This window comes from Scyliorhinus canicula, chromosome 5, assembly GCF_902713615.1.
Source record: "Scyliorhinus canicula chromosome 5, sScyCan1.1, whole genome shotgun sequence".
Taxonomy (NCBI): Eukaryota; Metazoa; Chordata; class Chondrichthyes; order Carcharhiniformes; family Scyliorhinidae; genus Scyliorhinus; species Scyliorhinus canicula.
Window position 1 is genome coordinate 85987914 of NC_052150.1, and position 22656 is coordinate 86010569.

The 22656-nt window shown below is 50.8% G+C and overlaps 1 protein-coding gene across 2 annotated transcripts in view; it reads left to right on the top strand.

The window, feature by feature from the left end:
• Positions 1-22656, top strand: part of nek10 (NIMA-related kinase 10) — a 377347-nt gene that overhangs the window by 329388 nt on the left and 25303 nt on the right. For both annotated transcript variants that reach the window (XM_038797318.1, XM_038797319.1), the window contains exon 30: positions 14880-14934. In XM_038797318.1, coding sequence (XP_038653246.1) covers positions 14880-14934 — 55 coding nt within the window. The remainder of the gene's footprint in view (positions 1-14879; positions 14935-22656) is intronic.

Sequence of the window (22656 nt, forward strand, 5' to 3'; positions counted from 1 at the left end):
GGCTTCACTTGGTGTACCAGCTCCGACTCAGGGGTACCAGCTCTGACTGAGGGGTGACCAAGCTTTGATTCAGAGGTGACCTGGCTTTGACTTGGGGGTGCCAGCTCTGACTGAGGAATGACCAACGTTTGACTCGAGGTGGGGTGGGGCAGCGGGGGAAGGGTGGGTACGGGTTCTGACTCTGGGGCAAACGGGGACAGCCAGGCTTGACTCCAGGATGACTGGGGTAACACTGGTGGGTGATTGGGGTGACACTAGAAGAGTATATGGAGGTTTACTCCAGGGTCCTGGGAGAAAAACTTTTGGTTCGCACCGAACGGAAGATGCTTAGGTACCAGGGAAGAAGACACCACAAGGTACTGGGGGCCTAGTTGGGGGAGACCAAGACAAAGGCTCTGGGGTACCGGGGGCCTTGTCGGGGGAGACTGGGGGGGAGGGGTTGATTCAGTGGAGTCTGGGGGCCTAGTCGGGAGAGATCAGGTGGAAGACCTTAAGGTACCTGGGGCCTGGTTGGGGGAGATTGTGGGGGGAGGGGAGAGTCATCACAGACTCATGGTTCTACTTCAATCTCGGGGAAGCGATGGCTTTTGGAGCTGGGATGTTGAAAAGGGCAAGGCTAATAGAAAAACGTCAGTGATTCAGTACGCAATTAGAACTGAGACCGTTCAGCTGTAAGTCAATTGACATACCTGGTGTTAAACTAGTCACATAATTACGCCCAATCAAGCATCACTTATGTGTGTGAGTGCCACTGATTGCAGCCCAACACTTAACCTGTGGCACACTTCTAAAATTGCTGACTGCCATGGTGCGCCTGTACCATTGGTCGACTGGGCAAACAACAACATTCCCTTAGAGTGTTGGCAATGGTGCACTGCCCGAGGAGATTGCTCCTAATCCTTGGCCGTGTGCTGAGATGTGTATTAACAAGTGCACCTCCCCCATAGACCGGGTTGAGCGCAAGGCCTTGGAGTGAAGCTTTGGACAATGCCTGGATGCAGGAGAGTGATCAAAGCTGGGGCCATTTGTTCATGTGGTGTTGGTCAAGGGTGGTGTGGGGTTTTGCCAAAGCAGAATGCAAAATAAGGACTGAGCAATAATGTGGTGGCCAGGACATGAGTGAGTGGACTTTGAGAGGCAGCTACAGATTTGGGCAGCACGGTAGCATGGTGGTTAGCATAAATGCTTCACAGCTCCAGGGTCCCAGGTTCGATTCCCAGCTGGGTCACTGTCTGTGCGGAGTCTGCACGTCCTCCCCGTGTGTGCGTGGGTTTCCTCCGGGTGCTCCGGTTTCTTCCCACAGTCCAAAGATGTGCGGGTTAGGTGGATTGGCCATGCTAAATTGCCCGTAGTGTCCTAAAAAGTAAGGTGGGGGGGGGGGGGGGGGGGGGGGGGGGGGGGGGGGGGGGGGGGGGGGGGGGTATAGGGTGGATACGTGGGATTGAGTAGGGTGATCATTGCTCGGCACAACATCGAGGGCCGAAGGGCCTGTTCTGTGCTGTACTGTTCTATTCTATAGATGATGAATGGGCAAAGTGCGGCCCTTAATGACAAATGCTGATCGTCAAGTCTCTCTCTTTGATACTGCAGTGAGGAGAATATACAGAACGTGGAACCAGAGATCTCGCTGTCATTCTTCTCACTTACAGAAAGGAGAAAAGCAGCTGTCGACAGAGGCACTTGGCATTCCAAAGGCAGGAACAGAACCGTGAAGTGAAAGGAGTGGGAGTGAGGAGAAGGATGACCCCCAGAAAGCTGTCGTTCGGAAGCACCTCGCTAGACCCAGGGTCTGCAGAGGCCACCTAACATATCTGAAGGTGTCCAAAAACCAGTGTTTCCGAAGAATATGCATGTCCAGGGAACTGGTTGGTCATATCTGCCACCTTCTGAAGGATTTGGCGGCATGGGGGTTGGATCGCATCCACCACAAGTGTCGCTGAAAGGTACAGCGGCACTCAAATTCTATGCCAGTAGCTCCATCGAGGACTCCTTGGGTGATCTATGTAGGATTTCCCAAGCTTCCACATACAAGTGCATCCAGAGGTGATGGGTGCAACCTTCACAATGGCACACAGTAGTCATCCTTTTCGACCAAGTCATGAAAGCCAGTTGCAAGAGCAATGGTCTTTTCCCAAATCTCTGCCTGCACTCACGTGGCACTCAGATATCTGGGATGTCAAACAGTGAACTATGTGAACAGCAAGGGCTTCCACTCGTCGAATCTTCAGCTAGCCTGCGGCCATGCCAAACATATACCTCAGGTGTATGCTCGATTCCCAGGGAGTGTGCCCAATTCCTACATTTTGAACCACTGTCAAATCCATGACATGTTTCAGCGTCTACAGGGGCTGCAGGATTGGTTCCTCAGGGACAAAGGCAACCCACTGAAGAGGTGGATGGTGACGTCAATGTGGAGACTGCAGAGTGCAGCTAAGACAAGGTATAATGACCATAGGGATGTTGTAGATGAGATTCTGGTGCCTGTACTGTATGATAGAGCCCTGGGATAGAATCCGCATAGTGTGTCAAACATTATGGTTGTTTGCTGTACCTTGCATAAACTTAGCTGCAACAGGGGAGAGGAACTACCTGAGGAGGAGATGGAGGAATGGCATGTTTCCTGCAATGAGGTGGGCATTGAAGGGGACGAGATTGAGGAGATCCATGAGGGAGGGGATATTGGGCATGAGGCAATGGCAATGTCCAGATGAGATAGACAAGCTGGGGCTTGTTCATTGCCATTAGATTCATGGAGGTGTTGAAAACATCCAATGAGGTTACCCCATTACCTTCATGTGGCTCTTATGAGCATTGCTTTCCTATCCGACTGATAGAAATGCGCGCATACTGTGATAATTCTCCTGTCATGGGGTGGGAGCAGTTGCCCACAGTCCAGGAGGATGAAGCCAACCGAGACGCCCGCAGAGCAGCCTGGCCCATCAAGGCCGGGTCGCCCCAGGAAACGCTTGCCGAAGGAGAAACAAGTCGAAGGCGGCGATTCGCAGCAATCCTCCTCCACTCCTGCTGTATCATCTGGGGAATCACTTAGACGTAGTGGTAGGGCCCGTAAGGCAACAAAGATAGACACTGAGTAAGTTGGAACGGGTGAAGGGCACAGTTTAGTTGTAGGGGCTAGGGCACCTGTAAATGTTTGTTCACATTAAACGCACTGTTCCACCTTACTTGTAATACCGTGTGATTGTTCCACAGCCACAGGATTCGTGATGGTGACCGCAGTGGATGCAGGGCCAGCTGCAGCAGCAGAGGGAAGGGCCGAGGAGTTGCCAGGATTCCACCATCACGAATCCACTGGGGTTGACGAGTGGTGAAACTTCGGTGCCGGGTGTGCAGTCCCTCCCCCCCTCCCCCCCCCCCCTCCCACAGCTAGCCCACGCGGGCACGTGATAGAGAGTGACGATCTCAGCGGCCACCAAGGTGGATGGTTCAGCTATTGCCATGGGTCAGACTCTCTCTAACGATTCTGAGCTCACAGCTCTTTGCAGAGCGGACTGTCATCATTCCACATGGCACTGATCACATCCGCTGACACAGCCATCGATGTTGTACCATACCGTCTGTACCCAGTGATAAGCGTCATGTCGAAGTGGAGCAGTGTACACTGAGAGGGGTGGGGGGGGGGCTGTGGTGGTGGCAGTTGTGTGTTGACCCTCTGCACGACTAGCGATGCAGGTGGTGGTTTGGTGTTCAGCGGGGACGTCACATGCGCTGCGTGAACCGTGCTGCCACCAAGGCGTCGCGTGCCCGCCGTCCTCGCCGGGTCCGTCGTGCCGCTTCCTGGACATCACCAGCACCTGGGTCGTGTCTGCGTGCTGCGCCCGCCACTCCGCCAGCCTCCTCCTCCTCCTCCTCCTCTGTGCTGGCACCACTGCCACTGGCTTCTCCCTCCGCCTCCTGCAGCAGGTCATCTCCCCTCTGCATCGCGATGTTGTGCAGCGCACAGCAGACCACAACAATGCGAGCGACCCTGTCGGGCTGGTACTGCAGGGCCCCTCCGGAGCGGTCCAGGCACCTGAATCTCATCTTCAGGAGGCCAAGGCAGCGCTCCACCACACCCCTGGTTGCTGCATGGGCCTCGTTGTATCGTGTTTCCGCATTGGTCTGAGGCCTCCGTATAGGCGTCATCAGCCAAGACCTCAGCGGATAACCCCTGTCGCCTAGCAACCAGCCCCTCAGCCGGGGGGGACGCCCCTCAAACATCGCAGGGATGTACGACTGCGCCAGTACGTAGGAGTCATGCACACTCCCTGGGAACCTTGCACAGACGTTCATGATCCTCATGTGGGGGTCGCATACCACCTGGATATTCATGGAGTATGTCCCCCTTCTGTTTGTGAACACCTCCCTGTCTCCTGCAGGCGGGCGCATGGGGACGTAAACACAATCGATTGCTCCCTGCACCATCGGTATCCTGGCCACGCTGGCAAATCCACGAGCTCGTGAGTCTTGACTTGCTCGGTCCTCGGGAAAGGTGATGTAGAGGTCCGCGATGGCATAGAGGGCGTCGGTCACATCCCGGATACACCTGTGGACCAATGACTGGGAGATCCCGGAGAGGTCCCCGCTCGGAGACTGGAAGGAGCCGGTCGCATAGAAGTTAAGAGCGACCGTCACCTTGATGGCAACCGGGATCGCGTGTCCTCCCCCCGTTCCATGTGGGGCGAGGTGCGCCACGAAGTGACAGATATGTATCACCATCCGCCTACGCAGCCGGAGTCTCCTCTTGCAGGTGATGTCCATCATTGTTAGTGAAGAGATTCGGGCATGGTACACTCTCGGCCTTGGTCGTCGCCTCTGGTGCCGTGGCTGCACCCTCACTCTCTCCTCCTCCTCCTCCTCCCCCCCATGCTGCTCGACGACTGGCAACTCCTCGGCCCTTCCCTCTGCTGCTGCAGCTGGCCCTGCATCCACTGCGGGTTGTGGCTGTGGATGCTGCTGCATCTCCAAATGCAATACAGCGGCCCCAACCACTGCGCAGAACATAGGCGTTCTGTTCACAGACATTGTGCTAACCTACAGAAGGGTGGTGGGAGGCAGAGAAACGGGACATGTTAGACGGACGTTAGTCGACACCTCGGCAGCCGCCTGCCACGGGATACCTGTGTGTCCTGGTGGCCTGGTCGTGCTTCTGACACGCGGGCAGCCTAACCCCTGGTCACTTTCTGCATCCAAAGGGCAGTTAACTACGTCCTCGTCCTCTTCACCGGTGCGTCAGTGGCCTGTGTCCGTAAGCCACAGGGCAACCAGCGGCCGTGTACTCGTGACCGGCACGCCATGGCATGGTGGCAGACATTTTGTAACCGGGGTTGGACGGGTCACTCGCTCACTCTCTCCCTAACCCCCCCACTCCCACTCCCCCCCCCCCGTCTCCCCCACTCCCCCCTCCGTCTCCCCAACTCCCCCCTCCGTCTCCCCCCTCCGTCTCCCCCACTCCCCCCTCCGTCTCCCTGCTCCATCTCCCCCACTCCCCTCTCCGTCTCCCCCACTCCCCCCTCCGTCTCCCCCACTCCCCCCTCCGTCTCCCCCACTCCCCCCTCCGTCTCCCCCCTCAGTCTCCCCCACTCCCCCCTCCGTCTCCCCCACTCCCCCCTCTGTCTCCCCGTCCGTCTCCCCCACTCCCCCCTCCGTCTCCCCCTCCCCCACTCCCCCCTCCATCTCCCCACACCCCCCTCCGTCTCCCCCACTCCTCCCTCCGTCTCCCCCACTCCGTCTCCCCCCTCTGTCTCCCCCACTCCCCCCTCCGTCTCCCCCCTCCGTCTCCCCCACTCCCCCCTCCGTCTCCCCCCTCCGTCCCCCCCACTCCCCCCTCCATCTCCCCCACTCCCCCCTCCGTCTCCCTACTCCTCCCCCCGCTCTGGACCCCCTCCCGTTCTTGGGGATGCCTTCCTCGTTGTGGCCAGACTCCAGCAGTGCGCTGAGCAGTGCGCTCACCTCCTCGAAGCTCTCGTCAGCCAGCACGACTGGTTGACGAACTTGAAAAGCAGGTGTGTTGGCCGGCGTGAAAACAGTGCGTGATGACGTCGGGACTTCGGCCCATCCAGGCCGGAGAATAGCGGGGGGCCAATAAGTAGCGATTCTGGTCGTATCGGGGGCACGTTCGATGCCTTTGTCGGGAATGCCGACGTGTAGTTTGTGCGGGGTTCGGAGAATAGCGGGAGGGCGTCGGACCAGCGTCGCCGTGAAAATTTGCGCGGCCCGCTATTCTCCGAACCGGCGTGAGTGCGGAGAATCGCGCCCATTGTGTTTGAATGTGATATTGTTCATTCTGATACTTGGATCTTAAATCTGAAGAAACTATCATATTGTGGTCACTATTTCCCAAAGGCCCCTTTCCAGAAATGTTATTAATTAGCCCATTCTCATTGCACAACATTGCGGCACGGTGGCACAGTGGGCAGCACTGCTGCCTCACAGAGCCAGAGACCCGAGTTTGAGTCCGACCTTGGGTGAATGTGTGGAGTTTGCACATTCTCCCCATGTTTGCATGGGTTTCCTCCGGGTGCTCTGGTTTCCTCCCACAGTCTAAAGATGTGTAGGTTAGGTGGATTTGGCCTGCTAAAGTCCCCTTAGGGTGGCGTTGCAGGAATAAAAAAACAAAGAACTTACAGCACAGGAACAGGCCCTTCGGCCCTCCAAGCCTCTACCGATCGCGTGTCCTACCTCCACCGCCTGTATCCTCCTATACGCCGTCTGTTCATGTGCCTATCCAAATAAGTCTTAATGGTCGCTAACTTATCTGCCTTAACCACCTCACTTGACACTGCATTCCAGGCCACCACCACCCTCTGTGTAAAAATCTTTCCCGCACATCTCCACTGAACCTTTCCCCCCTCACCTTGAACTTGTGCCCCCTTGTAATTGTCATTTCCGCCCTGGGAAAAAGCCTCCAACTGTTCACCCTATCTATACCCCTAACAATTTTATAAACTTCTATCATGGTGCCCCTCAGCCTCCGTCTCTCTGGGGAGAACAATCCCAGTTTATTCAATCGAAGACAATGTCAGGACTGGGAATTGGGCCTAGGTAGGGTGCTCTTTCAAAGGGGCAGTGCAGACTCAATGGGCCGAATGCACTGTAGGGATTCTATGATTCTATGAACATTAAATCCAAAATAGCCTGATCCCTACTTGGATCCTCAATGTACTGTTCCAGAAACCATCGTGTAAACACTGAGGAATTCCTCCTCCACAGCATTAGTGCTGATTTGGTTAACTCAGTCTGTGTGTAAATTGAAGTCGCCCATAATTACTGTATTACTCATGAATCTCTAATTTCCTGAGTTATATTATGCCCAACATTACCACTACAGTTTGGTGGCCTATAAACAACTCGCACCAATGTTTCCTGCCTTGCTGTTTCTTAGCTCCATCCAATCTGATTCTACACCTTGATCCTTTGATCTAAGATTCTCTTACTAAATTACTGATCTCGTCCCTTATTAAGGGTGCTACCCGACTTCCTTTTCCTTTTTGTCTATTCTTCATAAATGTCGAATATCCTTGGATATTTAGTTCCCAATCTTGGTCACCCTGTCGTCAGTTATGTCTTCATATGGCAATTAAGTCATACCCATTTACCCCAGCTTGTGCATTCAAATCATCAACTTTTTTGTGAATGCTACATGCAATCAGATAGAGTGCCTTTAATTCTTATTTTTTTACCATTATTCTCTATTGTGATCCTGTTTGATGCTTGCCTATGTTTTGTCTGTCTTATGTTTTTTGCTTTCTAATTTTCTACTTTTACCAGTCTTGCTTCCCTCAAAATCGGAGCTCCCTCTCAGGTTCCCATCTGCTGCCAACCTAGTTTAAACCCTTCCCTAACAGAACTAGCGAATCTCCCTGCAAGGATGTTAATCCCGGTCCTGCTAATGTGAAGCCCTTCCATTTTATACAGGACTCACCTGCACCAAAACTGGTCCCAGCGCCTCAAGATCCTGATGCCCTCTCTTACGTCAGCTCTCCTGTCATAGGAACATAGGAATTAGGAGCAGAAGTAGGCAATTCAGCCTGCTCCACCATTCAATCAGATCATGGCTGATCTTTTCCTGGTCTCAAATCCACCTCCCCACCTGTTGCCCAGATACCTTTAACCCATTAAAAAAATCTATCTCCTTGTGTTCATTTCCTTGAGTCATGTGTTCATTCGCTCAATCCTCCTATTCCTATGCTCACTAGCACGCCGGACTGGAGGTAATCCTGAGATTACTGCTTTATAATGATTCGAAACAAACCTGTTGGACTTTAACCTGGTGTTGTAAGACTTCTTACCATGTTTTAGAAAGCATAGGTGACTAGGATTATGAGTGAGGTCCAGTACCTCTGAGCCTGCAATGACTCATCAGTTGTGAATTTGATCTGTCGTCCAGCCTTGGAAAAAGGAACTTTCCACTTGGTTGATGCAATAGTGTGTAGCCACCTGTGAAATGCTGCAGAGGTCTGTACTTTCGAGGGTAAAGATGTAGAAGACTTTCTGCCTAGAGAGTTGTAGTTTCTTTTGGTGCTGGTTCTTAATCATATACAGGTATCCTTTGCAGAACCCTTCCGCAAGCAGGACCCAGACTTTCTTATTGCTTGCCATTTCAACTCACCATCCTGCTTTCACGCCCACATGGCTGACCTTGGTCTGCTCCAATGTTCCAGCGAAGCCCAGCGCAAACTGCTTTACAATCTCCTTCCTAGCTCCATGAAATCTGCTTTGAAGACCTCACCCCCCCTTTCCTGCCTAAGCCATTGGTACCAACATGGACCATGGCCTCTAGCAGTTCACCCTCCCCCAGAAGAATGTCCCACAGCTGCTCTGTGACACCCTTGACCCTAGCACCAGGGACGCAACATACCATCCAAGAGTCACATCCACAGGCCCAGAAACACCTAACTATTCCACTAACTATTGAATCCTATAGCACTGCTGCTTTTCCTCTCTTCTCCCCACCCCGCCCCTATACAGCCATGGTGCCGCAAACCTGGAATGGAACCTCCAAGAATGGAAAACCGGTTAACGAGTGGCACCACATGGGACTCCTGAATTACCTGTCTGGTTCTCTTGAATGCCAGGCAGTTACCCATTCCCTTTGTCCTCATAGCCAAGTCTACAATGTGACCATTTCTTTGAGGATCAGCAGCCTGCAGAGCATCAGGAAGCAGAGCATCAGGATCCCGGATGATCCCAGGAATGGTAGGCCTAACATACGATGAACGTCTGAGGATCGTGGGATTATATTCATTGGAGTTTAGGAGGTTGAGGGGAGATCTAATAGAAACTTACAAGATAATGAATGGCTTAGATAGGATGGACGTAGGGAAGTTGTTTCCATTAGCAGGGGAACTAGGACGCGGGGGCACTGCCTTAGAATAAAAGGGAGTCACTTTAGAACAGTAAGAAGTCTTACAACACCAGGTTAAAGTCCAACAGGTTTGTTTCAAACACGAGCTTTCGGAGCACGGCTCCTTCTTCAGGTGAATGGAAAGGCTTGTTCCAGAAATGTTTATATAGACACAGTCAGAGATGCCCCGGAATGCGAGCACCTGCAGGCAATCAAATCATCAAAGATGCAGAGAGAGAGGTAACTCCAGGTTAAAGAGGTGTGAATTGTCCCAAGCCAGTTCAGTCGGTAGGCCTCTGCAAGTCCAGGCTTGTTGGTGGGGGCCGAATGTAATGCGACATGAATCCCAGATCCCGGTTGAGTCCGCATTCATGCGTGCGGAACTTAGCTATAAGTTTTTGCTCAGCAATTTTGCGTTGTCGCGTCTCCTGAAGGCCTCCTTGTAGAATGCTGACCCGGAGATCAGAGGCTGAATGTCCTTGACTGCTGAAGTGTTCCCCAACTGGAAGGGAACAGTCCTGCCTGTTGATAGTCGCACGATGCCCGTTTATTCGTTGTCGCAGTGTCTGCATGGTCTCGCCAATGTACCACGCTTCGGGACATCCTTTCCTGCAGCGTATGAGGTAGACTACATTGGTCGAGTCGCACGAGTATGCGCCGCGTACCTGGTGGGTGGTGTTTCCACGTGTAATGGTGGTGTCCATGTCGATGATCTGGCATGTCTTGCAGAGATTACCCTGGCAGGGTTTTGTGGTGTTGTGGTTGCTGTTCTGAAGGCTGGGTAATTTGCTGCAAACAATGGTTTGTTTGAGGTTGCGCGGTTGTTTGAAGGCCAGTAGTGGGGGTGTGGGGATGACCTTGGCAAGATGTCCATCCTCGCTGATGATGTGTTGGAGGCTGCGAAGAAGATGTCGTAGTTTCTCCGCCCCAGGAAAGTACTGGACGACGAAGGGTACTCTGTCAGTGGTGTCCCGTGTTTGTCTTCTGAGGAGGTCGGTGCGGTTTTTTGCTGTGGCGCGGTGGAACTGTCGATCAATGAGTCGAGCGCCATATCCCGTTCGTACGAGGGCATCTTTCAGCATCTGTAGGTGTCTGTTGCGCTCCTCCTTGTCTGAGCAGATCCTGTGTATACGGAGGGCTTGTCCATAGGGGATGGCTTCTTTAATGTGTTTCGGGTTAAAAACCGCACCGACCTCCTCAGAAGACAAACACGGGACACCACTGACAGAGTACCCTTCGTCGTCCAGTACTTTCCTGGGGCGGAGAAACTACGACATCTTCTTCGCAGCCTCCAACACATCATCAGCGAGGATGGACATCTTGCCAAGGTCATCCCCACACCCCCACTACTGGCCTTCAAACAACCGCGCAACCTCAAACAAACCATTGTTTGCAGCAAATTACCCAGCCTTCAGAACAGCAACCACAACACCACAAAACCCTGCCAGGGTAATCTCTGCAAGACATGCCAGATCATCGACATGGACACCACCATTACACGTGGAAACACCACCCACCAGGTACGCGGCGCATACTCGTGCGACTCGACCAATGTAGTCTACCTCATACGCTGCAGGAAAGGATGTCCCGAAGCGTGGTACATTGGCGAGACCATGCAGACACTGCGACAACGAATAAACGGGCATCGTGCGACTATCAACAGGCAGGACTGTTCCCTTCCAGTTGGGGAACACTTCAGCAGTCAAGGACATTCAGCCTCTGATCTCCGGGTCAGCATTCTACAAGGAGGCCTTCAGGAGACGCGACAACGCAAAATTGCTGAGCAAAAACTTATAGCTAAGTTCCGCACGCATGAATGCGGACTCAACCGGGATCTGGGATTCATGTCGCATTACATTCGGCCCCCACCAACAAGCCTGGACTTGCAGAGGCCTACCGACTGAACTGGCTTGGGACAATTCACACCTCTTTAACCTGGAGTTACCTCTCTCTCTGCATCTTTGATGATTTGATTGCCTGCAGGTGCTCGCATTCCGGGGCATCTCTGACTGTGTCTATATAAACATTTCTGGAACAAGCCTTTCCATTCACCTGAAGAAGGAGCCGTGCTCCGAAAGCTCGTGTTTGAAACAAACCTGTTGGACTTTAACCTGGTGTTGTAAGACTTCTTACTGTGCTCACCCCAGTCCAACGCCGGTATCTCCACATCATGACTTTAGAACAGAGATGAGGAGAAATTTCTTCAGCCAGAGAGTGGTAGGTCTGTGGAATTCATTGCCACAGAGGGCGGTGGAGGCCGGGACGTTGAGTGTCTTTAAGACAGAAATTGATAAATTCTTGATTTCTCGAGGAATTAAGGGCTATGGGGAGAGAGCGGGTAAATGGAGTTGAAATCAACCGTGATTGAATGGTGGAGTGGACTCGATGGGCCGAATGGCCTTACTTCCGCTCCTATGTCTTATGGTCTTATAGAGGAGAGGAACAAGGGGCATGAAGGAGCAGGAGACACCACCTGAGCACAGGATGTAAAGGCAGAGGTAGGATACCTGTATATAGAAGCAAATTATTGTGGATGCTGTAATCTGAAACACTCTCAGCAGGTCTGACAGCATATGTGGAGAGAAACGAGAGCAGACATTTCAAATCTGGATGATTCTTTGTCAAAGCTGGAGAGAACTGGCAATGGGGTGAGATTTATACTGTAGTGGGGTCGGGGTGAAGCGGTGAGGCTGGATAGGGGGCCAGCGATAGGTGGAGATAAGATCTCAAGGACAGAAGATAGAAGGAATGTAAATAGGGGTGATTATGTGCCGATAGAGGCACATAAAGAGATTAAAATGTGTGAATGGCAGAACAAAGGTGAGCAGTGTGGAAAGGGCAACTAGGAACAGTTAGTCCAAATGGAATGGGGGGAGGGGGAGAGGAACCATAGTAAGGGAAAAACAGATCAATGGAAGAAATGAAAACAAAAATAAATTGATAGAAATAAAAATGGGGTAAAGGTGGTGGAGAGAGTTCGCAGTCTGAAGTTGTTGAACTCTATGTTAAGTCCAGAAAGCTGAAACGTGCCTAATCAGAAGATGAGGTGCTGTCCCTCCAGTTTGTGCTGGGCTTCGCTAGAATATTGCAGCAGACTAAGGTCAGACATGTGGGCGTGAAAGTAGGATGGTGAGTTGAAATGGCATGCAATAAGAAGGTCTGGGTCCTGCTTGCGGACAGACAGGAAGGGTTCTGCAAAGGGTACTTGGATATGATTAAGAACCAGCACCGAAAGAAACTACAACTCTCTAGGCAGAAAGTCTTCTACATCTGCACCCTCGAAGGTGCAGACCTCTGCAGCATCTCACAGGTGGCTACACACTATTGCATCACCCAAGTGGAAAGTTCCTTCTTCCAAGGCTGGACGACAGATCAAATTCACAACTGATGATGCATTGCAGGCTCAGAGGTACTGGACCTCACTCATAATCCTAGTCTCCTATGCTTTCTAAAACATGATGTGGAGATGCCGGCGTTGGACTGGGGTGAGCACAGTAAGAAGTCTTACAACACCAGGTTAAAGTCCAACAGGTTTGTTTCAAACACCAGCTTTTAGAGCGCAGCTCCTTCTCCAGGTGACTGGAGAGGTGACCTCTCCAGTCACCTGGAGAAGGAGCTGCGCTCTAAAAGCTGGTGTTTGAAACAAACCTGTTGGACTTTAACCTGGTGTTGTAAGACTTCTTACTGTTCTAAAACATGGTAAGAAGTCTTACAACACCAGGTTAAAGTCCAACAGGTTTCGAATCACTAGCTTTCAGAGCAATGTTCCTTCCTCAGGTGATTGAAGAGGTATGTTCCAGAAACATTTATAAAGACAAACTCAAAGATGCAAGACGATACTTTGAATGCAAGTCTTTGCAGGTAATTAAGTCTTTAGAAGTCCAAATGGAGCAACTGGAGAGAGGGATAATCACAGGTTAAAGAGGTGTGAATTGTCTCAAGCCAGGACAGTTGTTAGGATATCGCAAGCCCAGGCCAGATGGTGGGGGGTGAATGTAATGCAACATGAATCCAAGGTCCCGGTTGAGGCCGTACTCATGTGTGTGGAACTTGGTTGTAAGTTCCTGCTCGGCGATCCTGCATTGTCGCATGTCTTGAAGGCCGCCTTGGAGAATGCTTAGTCGAAGATCAGAGGCTGAATGCCCTTGACTGCTCAAGTGTTCCCTAACTGGAAGGGAACATTCCTGCCTGGCGATTGTCGCGCAATGTCCGTTCATCAGTTGTCACAGCTTCTGCATGGTCTCGCCAATGTACCACGCTTCGGGACATCCTTTCCCGCAACGTATGAGGTAGACAACGTTGGCCGAGTCGCACGAGCATGTACCACATACCTGGTGGGTGGTGTACTCCCATGTAATGGTGGTACCCATGTTGATTATCTGGCATGTCTTGCAGAGATTCTAAAACATGGCCCTCCAGGGAGGTGTGGACCTGAGATTGGGAGGCCTTGGAAAGAGCCAGCTAATCAAAGGATGAACAGGAGAAGGATGATTTGGAGGCAGAGAAATGTGAAACTAAAGCAAGAGGTGCCCCTGATATATGACAAGGTGGCCTGCACCTGCCACCCTCCAGGAGGACATGCCTCCTTTTCCTCGTGGATGCCAGGCCTCATGTTCCCCTGTGGTGCTGTGGGACAATTTGGTACAAACTCTGTCCCTCAGGACAACTTGCAACTTTAGTGATTACTGAGTCCCTCACTTCACCTGACCCACCTTCATCCCTGTTCCCAATGGCTCTAATTTGTCAGGAAAAACATCTCCATATCAATAACAGCTCACCTCATGATAATCTGAACTTTAGTCAGGCCCCTCCAGAGCCCAGTTTCTGACACAGAAACAGTTCCGGCTGCTGTTACCTGCCTTCACAATAAAGATCCAGTCCAGAATTTCTTCATGGTGCTTTTGGATTCTAGTACCTCCTCAATGCCAATAAAATACTCTTTTAATTACTACTGCTTAGCACAATGACCTGTTCATTTTAAACTTCTAGTTGCCATTAATAATGCACTGAAGACCTGCTGGTCATATATTAAAAGTCTTGCACATAAAATACACATCCTTGTAAGTACCATATTTATATTTCATGGCATAATTATTTTCGATGAGTTCCGTCTGGTTTATCATGAGCAATAGCACAGGAGGTGTAATAGTGTAACTGAAAACAAAGTACAAGATCAGTAATATTGCAGATATGCTACATCAAGTGAGCATGTAATTCTTTCACAAATGAAACTGGACAAATTTAGATCGCAGCCACATTGACATAGCATCACTCCACTTTTGGAGGTCACAATAAAATGTATATGAAAACTCATGTAATTTAGGAAATTAGTTTTGGATTATTTTTATGTTGAAGAGCATTGGGCTTTTATGAAATCATGCAAGTTCATAAAAATGTATTTGCAACCTCCGTGTACCTGTAGCAAAAGAACTTCTTTCCCACAGAATTTAAAACACCTTCCAGGATCTAGTGAGTTAATTGTACGAAAAACGTTTGTTTTTTTAAAAAGTGAAAAAGTATTTTTTTCCCCCTGCAGCTACTTTACCAAGAAGTATCAGTTCTATTGGCACTGAGATCCAATATCAGGCTGAGTAAGTATTCTGCACATTGTTACTTTATTTGTATTGTATAAGCCGTCTCAAATTTTCATTTCAATCTGATGATTATGTTGGTTCTCAACCAGAGGACTATAATATTAGCAAGTCATTCTCTTGGCTTCAAAAGGTGATGAGTGAATTTATCATGATCAGCAACATTTCTGAAATGCCTAGTAAAATGATATTGGACACAATGAACGCCTGCAGCATAGCCACAATAATTATTCACATTTTACATAGCAAACATGCAATAAAAATATAAACTTGGCCCTTAACCAAAAATTATAAGATCTTTTGCTGGCTCACAACCCTTTAATTTAAAATTCTTAGTCTCCAGTTTGAATCATGTTATGGCCTTGCTCTTCCATGACTCTGTAACCTTCACCTGTTCTTCAAACTATTGAGAACTTTGTGTTCCTCCAATGTGCAGCTCCCACTCTTTTCACCCATATTATTGCCAACTGTACCACCAGCTATCTACGTCCCTGTTCTCCATTAAAGATCCTACGTAAAATACGTATTTTTTGCCCTGCTTAAAATCACTCCTTTTAATATCACCTCCTTTAGCTTGCTGTCCATTTTTTGTCTTCTGTGAAATCTATTGAATGTTTTTCTTCATTAAATGCCCTATATGAATGCATGTTTGTTATTGTTGTAGATTTCAAGGCAATCACTTACATCTATTGAATACTCTGAAATGTCCATGTCAGTTCCCTCTGAATTGGGAAGATTTAAAAATGGTGGCGGAGGGGTCTTATTCTGGGATTCCAATCGCCATTCCTATTTTGAGAGATTTATTGTGCTCTTGGATGAGGCCGCACTCAGCAATCCTGCACTTTCCTACTTCATTGCAAATGTGGGCATTTCAGAACCCCACAATTTTGATGAAGTTAGACAGGCTTTTGCAGGTGACGTGGTTCACAGCTCCTCCCAAGTAGTCATGAACCATGGAGGTGCCTAGTCTGGAACTGGAAACCTTTTGACAGCTAGGTATTGCCAACCTCACATGTCATATTTAGATGTTTTAGTTTTAGAACCGTTGTTGACACAGCTATGAAGGGCAATTTTAGCTTTGTTTGACAATTTAATTTTATGAGCTTATAAGAACCTTAGACTGGATTTTACTGGGTTCCATGGTCCCCACCCCCTCGGTTAAAAAGAGGGGGAGATCGCCGATGATGCCAGGAGCTTCCCCGCAGCAATTTGATTCTTGGAGCAGCATTCATTTCTTTAAGGCAAAACTTCCACCCATTTCTTGATGGACCACACCTGAAGTATGGTTCCCCGTTAGTCCCCTTATTTGAGGAAAGATGTAGTGGCATTGAAGGCAGTTGAGATGACGTTCACTGAATTGATTACAGATTTGAGGGACTTTTCGTACGAAGAGAGATTGAACAGTTTAGGCCTGTACTCTCTTGTGTTTAGAAGAATGAGGGGAGATCAAATTGAGGCATACAAGATGAGGCAGCATGGTAGCACAGTGATTAGCACAGTTTCTTCACAGCTCCAGGATCCCCATTTCGATTCCCGGATTGGGTCACTGCCTGTGCTGAGTCTGCACGTTCTCCCGGTGTCTGTGTGGGTTTCCTCCGGGTGCTCTGGTTTCCTCCCACAGTCCAAAGATGTGCAGGTTAGGTGCATTGCCGTGCTAAATTGCTCATAGTGTCCAGAAATGTTAGGTGGGGTTACTGGGTTATGGGGATAGGGTGGAGGTGTGGGCTTAAATAGGGTGCTCTTTCCAAGGGCTGTTGCAGACTCAATGGGCCGAATGGCCTCCCTCTGCACTGTAAATTCTAGGATTCTATGATATAAGGTGTGGATAAAATAGACGTGAAGCAGATGCATCCTCTTGTGGGGCATTCTAGAACAAGAGGTCTAGCCTTAGGGTAGGAGGAAACAAATTTAAAACGGAGCTGAGGAGAAAGTATTTCTCTCAAAAGGTTGTGAATCTGTGGGACTCGCTACCCCAGAGTGAGGTGGATGCTGGGACATTGAGTAATTTTAAGGAGGGGTTAGACAGATTTTTAATTGGTAATATGTTGAAGGGTTACGGAGAACTGGCAGGACGGTGGGGTTAAGGCCAGGATGAGATTAGTCATGATCGAATGGCAGAGCAGACTCGATGGGCTAAATGACCTAATTCTGCTCCTGTATCTTATGAACTTATGAATACGGCCTTTTGGCCAATTCATTGGCCACCAGCCAACCAATCGAACCAAGTCCCAGCCCATCTCTCGGGTGCCACAAAGTTTGAGTTCTGTTGCTCAAAAGTTAGCAGTGTGTTCTCTTTTGTAACTTTTTAATTCCTTTTTTCCCCTTCTCACAATTAAGGTATCTGTGAGGGGATTATAGAGGCCAGCAATAGTCCCTGGAGAGCTCAGGTGGTGGTCGTTAAGACCGGGGAAAAATTCTGCATGGTTGTCGACTATAGTCAGACCATAAATAGATTTACGCTCCTCGACGTGTATCCCCTCCCCAGGATTGCAGACATGGTAAATCAGATCGCCCAGTATCGGCTCTTTTCCACGGTGGATCTGAAGTCTGCATACCACCAGCTCCCAATCTGCCCGGAGGACCGCCACTACACAGCATTCGAGGCCGATGGCCGCCTCTTCCATTTCCTCCGGGTCCCTTTCGGCATCACTAATGGGGTCTCGGTGTTCCAACGAGCAATGGACCGAATGGTGGACCAGTACGGGCTGCGGGCCACGTTTCCGTACTTGGGCAATGTCACCATCTGCGGCTATGACCAGCAGTACCCGACGCCAACCTCCACCGTTTTTTCCAGACGGCACAGAAATTAAACATCACCGACAAAGAGAAATACGTTTTCCGCACAAACAGACTGGCCATCCTTGGCTACCTCGTGGAAAACGGAGTCCTGGGCCCAGACCCGGACCGTATGCGTCCCCACTTAGAACTCCCCCTCCCCCATTGCCCCAAGGCCCTCAAATGGTGCTTGGGCTTCTTCTCCTACTACGCCCAGTGGGTCCCTCAATATGTGGACAAAGCCCGCCCACTCTTTAAGGCCACACGATTTCCCCTGTCAGCTGAGGCACGCCAGGCCTTCAACTGCATCAAGGAGGACATCGCCAAAGCGGCCATGCGGGCGGTGGATGAATCCACTCCATTCCAGGTTGAGAGCGACGCCTCAGAGGTAGCTCTAGCAGCCACACTAAATCAGGCAGGGAGACCAGATGCATTTTTCTCCCGTACCCTCTCCGCTTCAGAACTCCGACACTCCTCAGTCGAGAAAGAAGCACAAGCCATTGTGGAGGCTATTAGTTACTGGAGGCACTACCTCGCAGGTAGGAGGTTCACCCTCATCACTGACCAAAGATCAGTCGCCTTTATGTTTGATAACTCGCAAAGGGGCAAAATAAAAAATGATAAAATTCTTCGTTCGAGGATCGAACTCTCCACCTACAGCTATGATATTAAGGATCGACCCGGGAAGCTCAATGAGCCTCCGGATGCCCTATCCCGCGGGACATGCGCCAGCGTGCAGATTGACAGACTGAAAGTCATCCACAACAACCTCTGCCACCCAGGGGTCACCTGGCTCGCCCACTACATCAGAGACCGAAACCTGCCTTTCTCCAACGAGGAGGTAAAAGCGGTCACCGGGGACTGCCCGATCTGTGCGGAGTGCAAACCGCACTTCTATAGACCAGACAGGGCCCACCTGGTCAAGGCTTCTAGGCCCTTTAAACGCCTTGCGATTGATTTCAAAGGGCCACTCACCTCAACTAACAAGAACGTTTACTTTCTAAACGTCGTAGATGAGTTCTCCCGTTTCCCATTTGCTATCCCGTGCCCCGACATGACCTCCCACACAATCATTAGGGCCCTGCATAGCATCTTCACCCTGTATGGTTTCCCCAGCTACGTGCACAGCGACCGGGGTTCGTCCTTCATGAGCGACGAGCTGTGTCAGTACCTGCTCGACAAGGGCATTGCCACGAGCAGGACTACTAGCTATAACCCCAGGGGGAACGGGCAGGTGGAGAGGGAGAACACGACGGTCTGGAAGACCGTCCTACTGACCCTCTGGTCTAGAAAGCTCCAAGTCTCTCAGTGGCATGAAGTCCTCCCAGACGCGCTCCACGCTATTAGGTCCCTCTTATGTACAGCGACCAATCAGACCCCTCACAAGAGGCTCTTCATTTTTTCCAGCGGCACTAACATGGGGGTCTTACTTCCGGCCTGGCTGAGGACACCGGGCCCGGTACTCCTGAGGAAACACGTCAGGGCACACAAAACCGACCCCCTTGTTGAGAAGGTGCGCCTGCTCCACTCCAACCCCGAGTACGCCTTCGTCGAGTTCCCTGACGGCCGCCAGGACACAGTATCCCTCCGGGATCTGGCACCCGCCGGATCCAGCGCCCCCTCTACCCCCACAGAAGGACCCCTCACCCTACACCCCATGCTGCTGCCCCCTCGCGCTCCCGAGCCCACGAGCTCGCTCCACCAGTTCCGTGCACCCGCGCCGGCCAGCCCCCAGCGCCCCCAGTCCCCGGTTGAACCAGAAGATTATGAAGCTCGGACACAACCCTCCCTGGAGTCCACCATTGTACCCCAGCACACAACACCCATCCAGCAACCGCAAGAGGCTGCAATCCCGGTGCTCCGCAGATCACAGCGGACATTTCGACCACCGGACAGACTTACTTTGTAGACCACCACCCCCGCCGGACTTGATTATTTTGCACGGGGTGAATGTGGTGACTGTAATGTAGTAATTCACACTGTATTTACCAATACTATTATAAGCGCAGTAGCGTTATCCGACCACTAGGGGGAGTAGCCCTGGGAATGCTCAGGAGTTTGTACAGGGCTCCACCCTTGGCTCCGCCCACGACACCTCCCCCTTGACTGCTGTATAAATAACCGTGTCCAGGGCCAGCCTGCAGTTCATCGAGAGTTCAACGGGTAACAGGCTGGCTCTATAGTAAGTAGATTAAAACCACTGTTCATATCTTAAAACACGTGTCTCGTGAATTGATGGTTCCATCATAACTGAAATATATAAAAAAAGCAGCAGCAACTTCTGACCCAGGGCCAGGGAGCTGACGAGGTCTGATAGCCAGGCAGGCAGTTAATAGATATACATATAATTTACAGTGCAGAAGGAGGTCATTCGGCCCATTGAATCTGCACCGGCTCTTGGAAAGAGCACCCTACCCAAGGTCAACACCTCCACCCTATCCCCATAACCCAGCAACCCCACCCAACACTAAGGGCAATTTATCACGGCCAATCCACCTAACCTGCACATCTTTGGACTGTGGGAGGAAACCGGAGCACCCGGAGGAAACCCACGCACACACGGGGAGGATGTGCAGACTCCACACAGACAGTGACCTAAGCCTGAATCGAACCTGGGATCCTGGTGCTGTGAAGCGATTGTGCTAACCACAATGCTGCCGTGCTGCCCTTAATGAGGCAGCAAAACGTCCAAGGTCGCCATCGAGCAGAATACGCGGTGAGGTGCGAAGGCCGAGGAGGTGCCGGCGGTCACCGAGGGGAGCACCGCAATGGGGCATCTTAGGCCAGCAGGGCTGAGGACAACTGAGAAATGAGCCAAGAATGAGACGAGGAGGCCAGGCAGCCGGTGTGCCAGCACAGCTCCCGAGGTTGTTGCGAGCAGAGGTCGAGGTGAGATGCGAGGGCCAAGGAGGTTCCAGTGGTAGTTAAGGGTAGCAGCAGGATGACACAACCCCCCAGGCCATGCGCAACCGGGGGCAAGATGAAGCCAGATAGCTAGGCAGTCAGCCGGAGCCATCACCGAGACGAGCCAAGATCGTCACGGTCGAGGGGAGCAGCGGCAGGTGGGACTTGACTCCCAGATCAGGGCAACTGAGCGTGAGGCCATACCATAGCCAGGCATCCTGAGCCAGCAGCAAAGCGGGGTCATCGAGATCAGCAGGGCAACTTGAACCACATGGCTGAGGAGCGCAAAAAAAAGGATGCTCTTTCAGAAAATTCATTCAGTAAAATCAAGAAACATCTGTCAATATGAAGCAACGCTATCAAACTGGCAGTCATAAGCACAGAAAATTGAAGGCGAGGCAAGAGGATGAAGCGAGGTGAAAAGACAGTTTGCCATTTTACTTCAGAAAGTTCAAAGTATTCATTGTCATCCACCAAAGGTATGGCTAAATTATCTGATGACTTTGGCTTGCCAATTTCCGGAGATACCACCTGAAATGTTGAACAAGTGGACTCCGAAATGGCAATACAACTCCAAGATACTGCTGATTCCTCTACTGAAGTGAGGGAAGAAACCTACCCTGAGGACATTACCTTATAGCCAAAATCTGTTCCACTGGGTATGAATATTTTGTACTAAATAAACCAGAAAACATAAGTAATATGGAAAATTTGAGAAAAGGTTTTGAGCTTGGAGGCCGAAAACAGGTTAGAAGTCTTCATAAGCCTCGTTTTCCGAGGGTGAAGAGAAATGGAATGAGGGAAATTAGAAACTGGTTGATATTTTATCGGAAACCTTTAAGGCAGTCTACTGTCACATTTGTAAATTATTCCCTGATCCTAACAAAGAGAAACAAGTATTTGTCGACGGTTACTCCAACTGGAGAAATGTTGGAAAAGATCTTGCTGATAATGAAACTTCCAAAGCACATATTAATCTATCTGTGTATTCTTTCAAAGATATTAGTCAGAGGAGAAACAGCAGGATATATCCGATCAATACATGGCTGGAAAGATGGTGCAAGGGAGAGGGTTTCAGGCTCCTGGGACATTGAGACGGTTCTGGGGGAGGTGGGACCAGCACAAACTGGACGGGTTACACCTGGGCAGGACTGATGTCCTCGGATTAGTGTTTTCTAGTGTGGTTGGAGAGGGTTCAAACTAGAATAGTGAGTGATTGGAACCTAAACAGGGTGACAAGGGAAAGAGAAACGAGGACAGTAATAAAAGAAAGAAAAGTGAAATGCAAAAAAGGTAGACAGGATAATCAAGGGCAAGAAACAAATAGGGCCACAAGAAAAGGAAAAGTTAGGATGATTAAAAATAGCCTAAAGGCTTTGGGTGGAATTCTCCACTCCCGCCGCCCCGTGATTCTCCCACCCCCCGCTCGGAAGAATCGCCGTTCGCCGTTTTTGACGGCGACTGGCTATTCTCCGGCCCGGATGGCCTGCCGTTCCCGACCGGTTCACGATGGCAGTAACCACACCTGTTCGCTGCCATTGTGAACATGGGCGGCAAATGCTAGTTTGAAGCTTGTGGGGGGCGGAGAGGGGAGTGAGCACCATGGCCGTACTCTGGAGGGGACTGGCCCGCGATCGGTGCCCACCGATCGTCAGGCCGGTGTCTCAAAGCGACGCACTCTTTCCCCTCCGCCGCCCCGCAAGATCAAGCCGCCACATCTTGCGGGGCAGTGGAGGGGAAGACGGCAACCGCGCATGCGCGGGTTGGAGCCGACCAACCTGCGCATGCACGGCTGACGTCACATAGGCGCCGCCGTCGCGTCATTCTCGGCGCACCGCCTTGACGCAAGCGTCAAGGCCCGGCGGCCGAGATTTACGGAGCGCCGCTCCTAGCACCCCGGGTGGGGGTGAATTAGGTGCGAGGAGCAGTCTCCGAGGCCGTCGTGAAACTCGGCTGAGTTCACGACGGCCTTCCCGATTTATCGCGGGAGCGGAGAATTTCGCCCTTTGTATCTTAATGCATGAAGCATTTGGAATAAGGTAG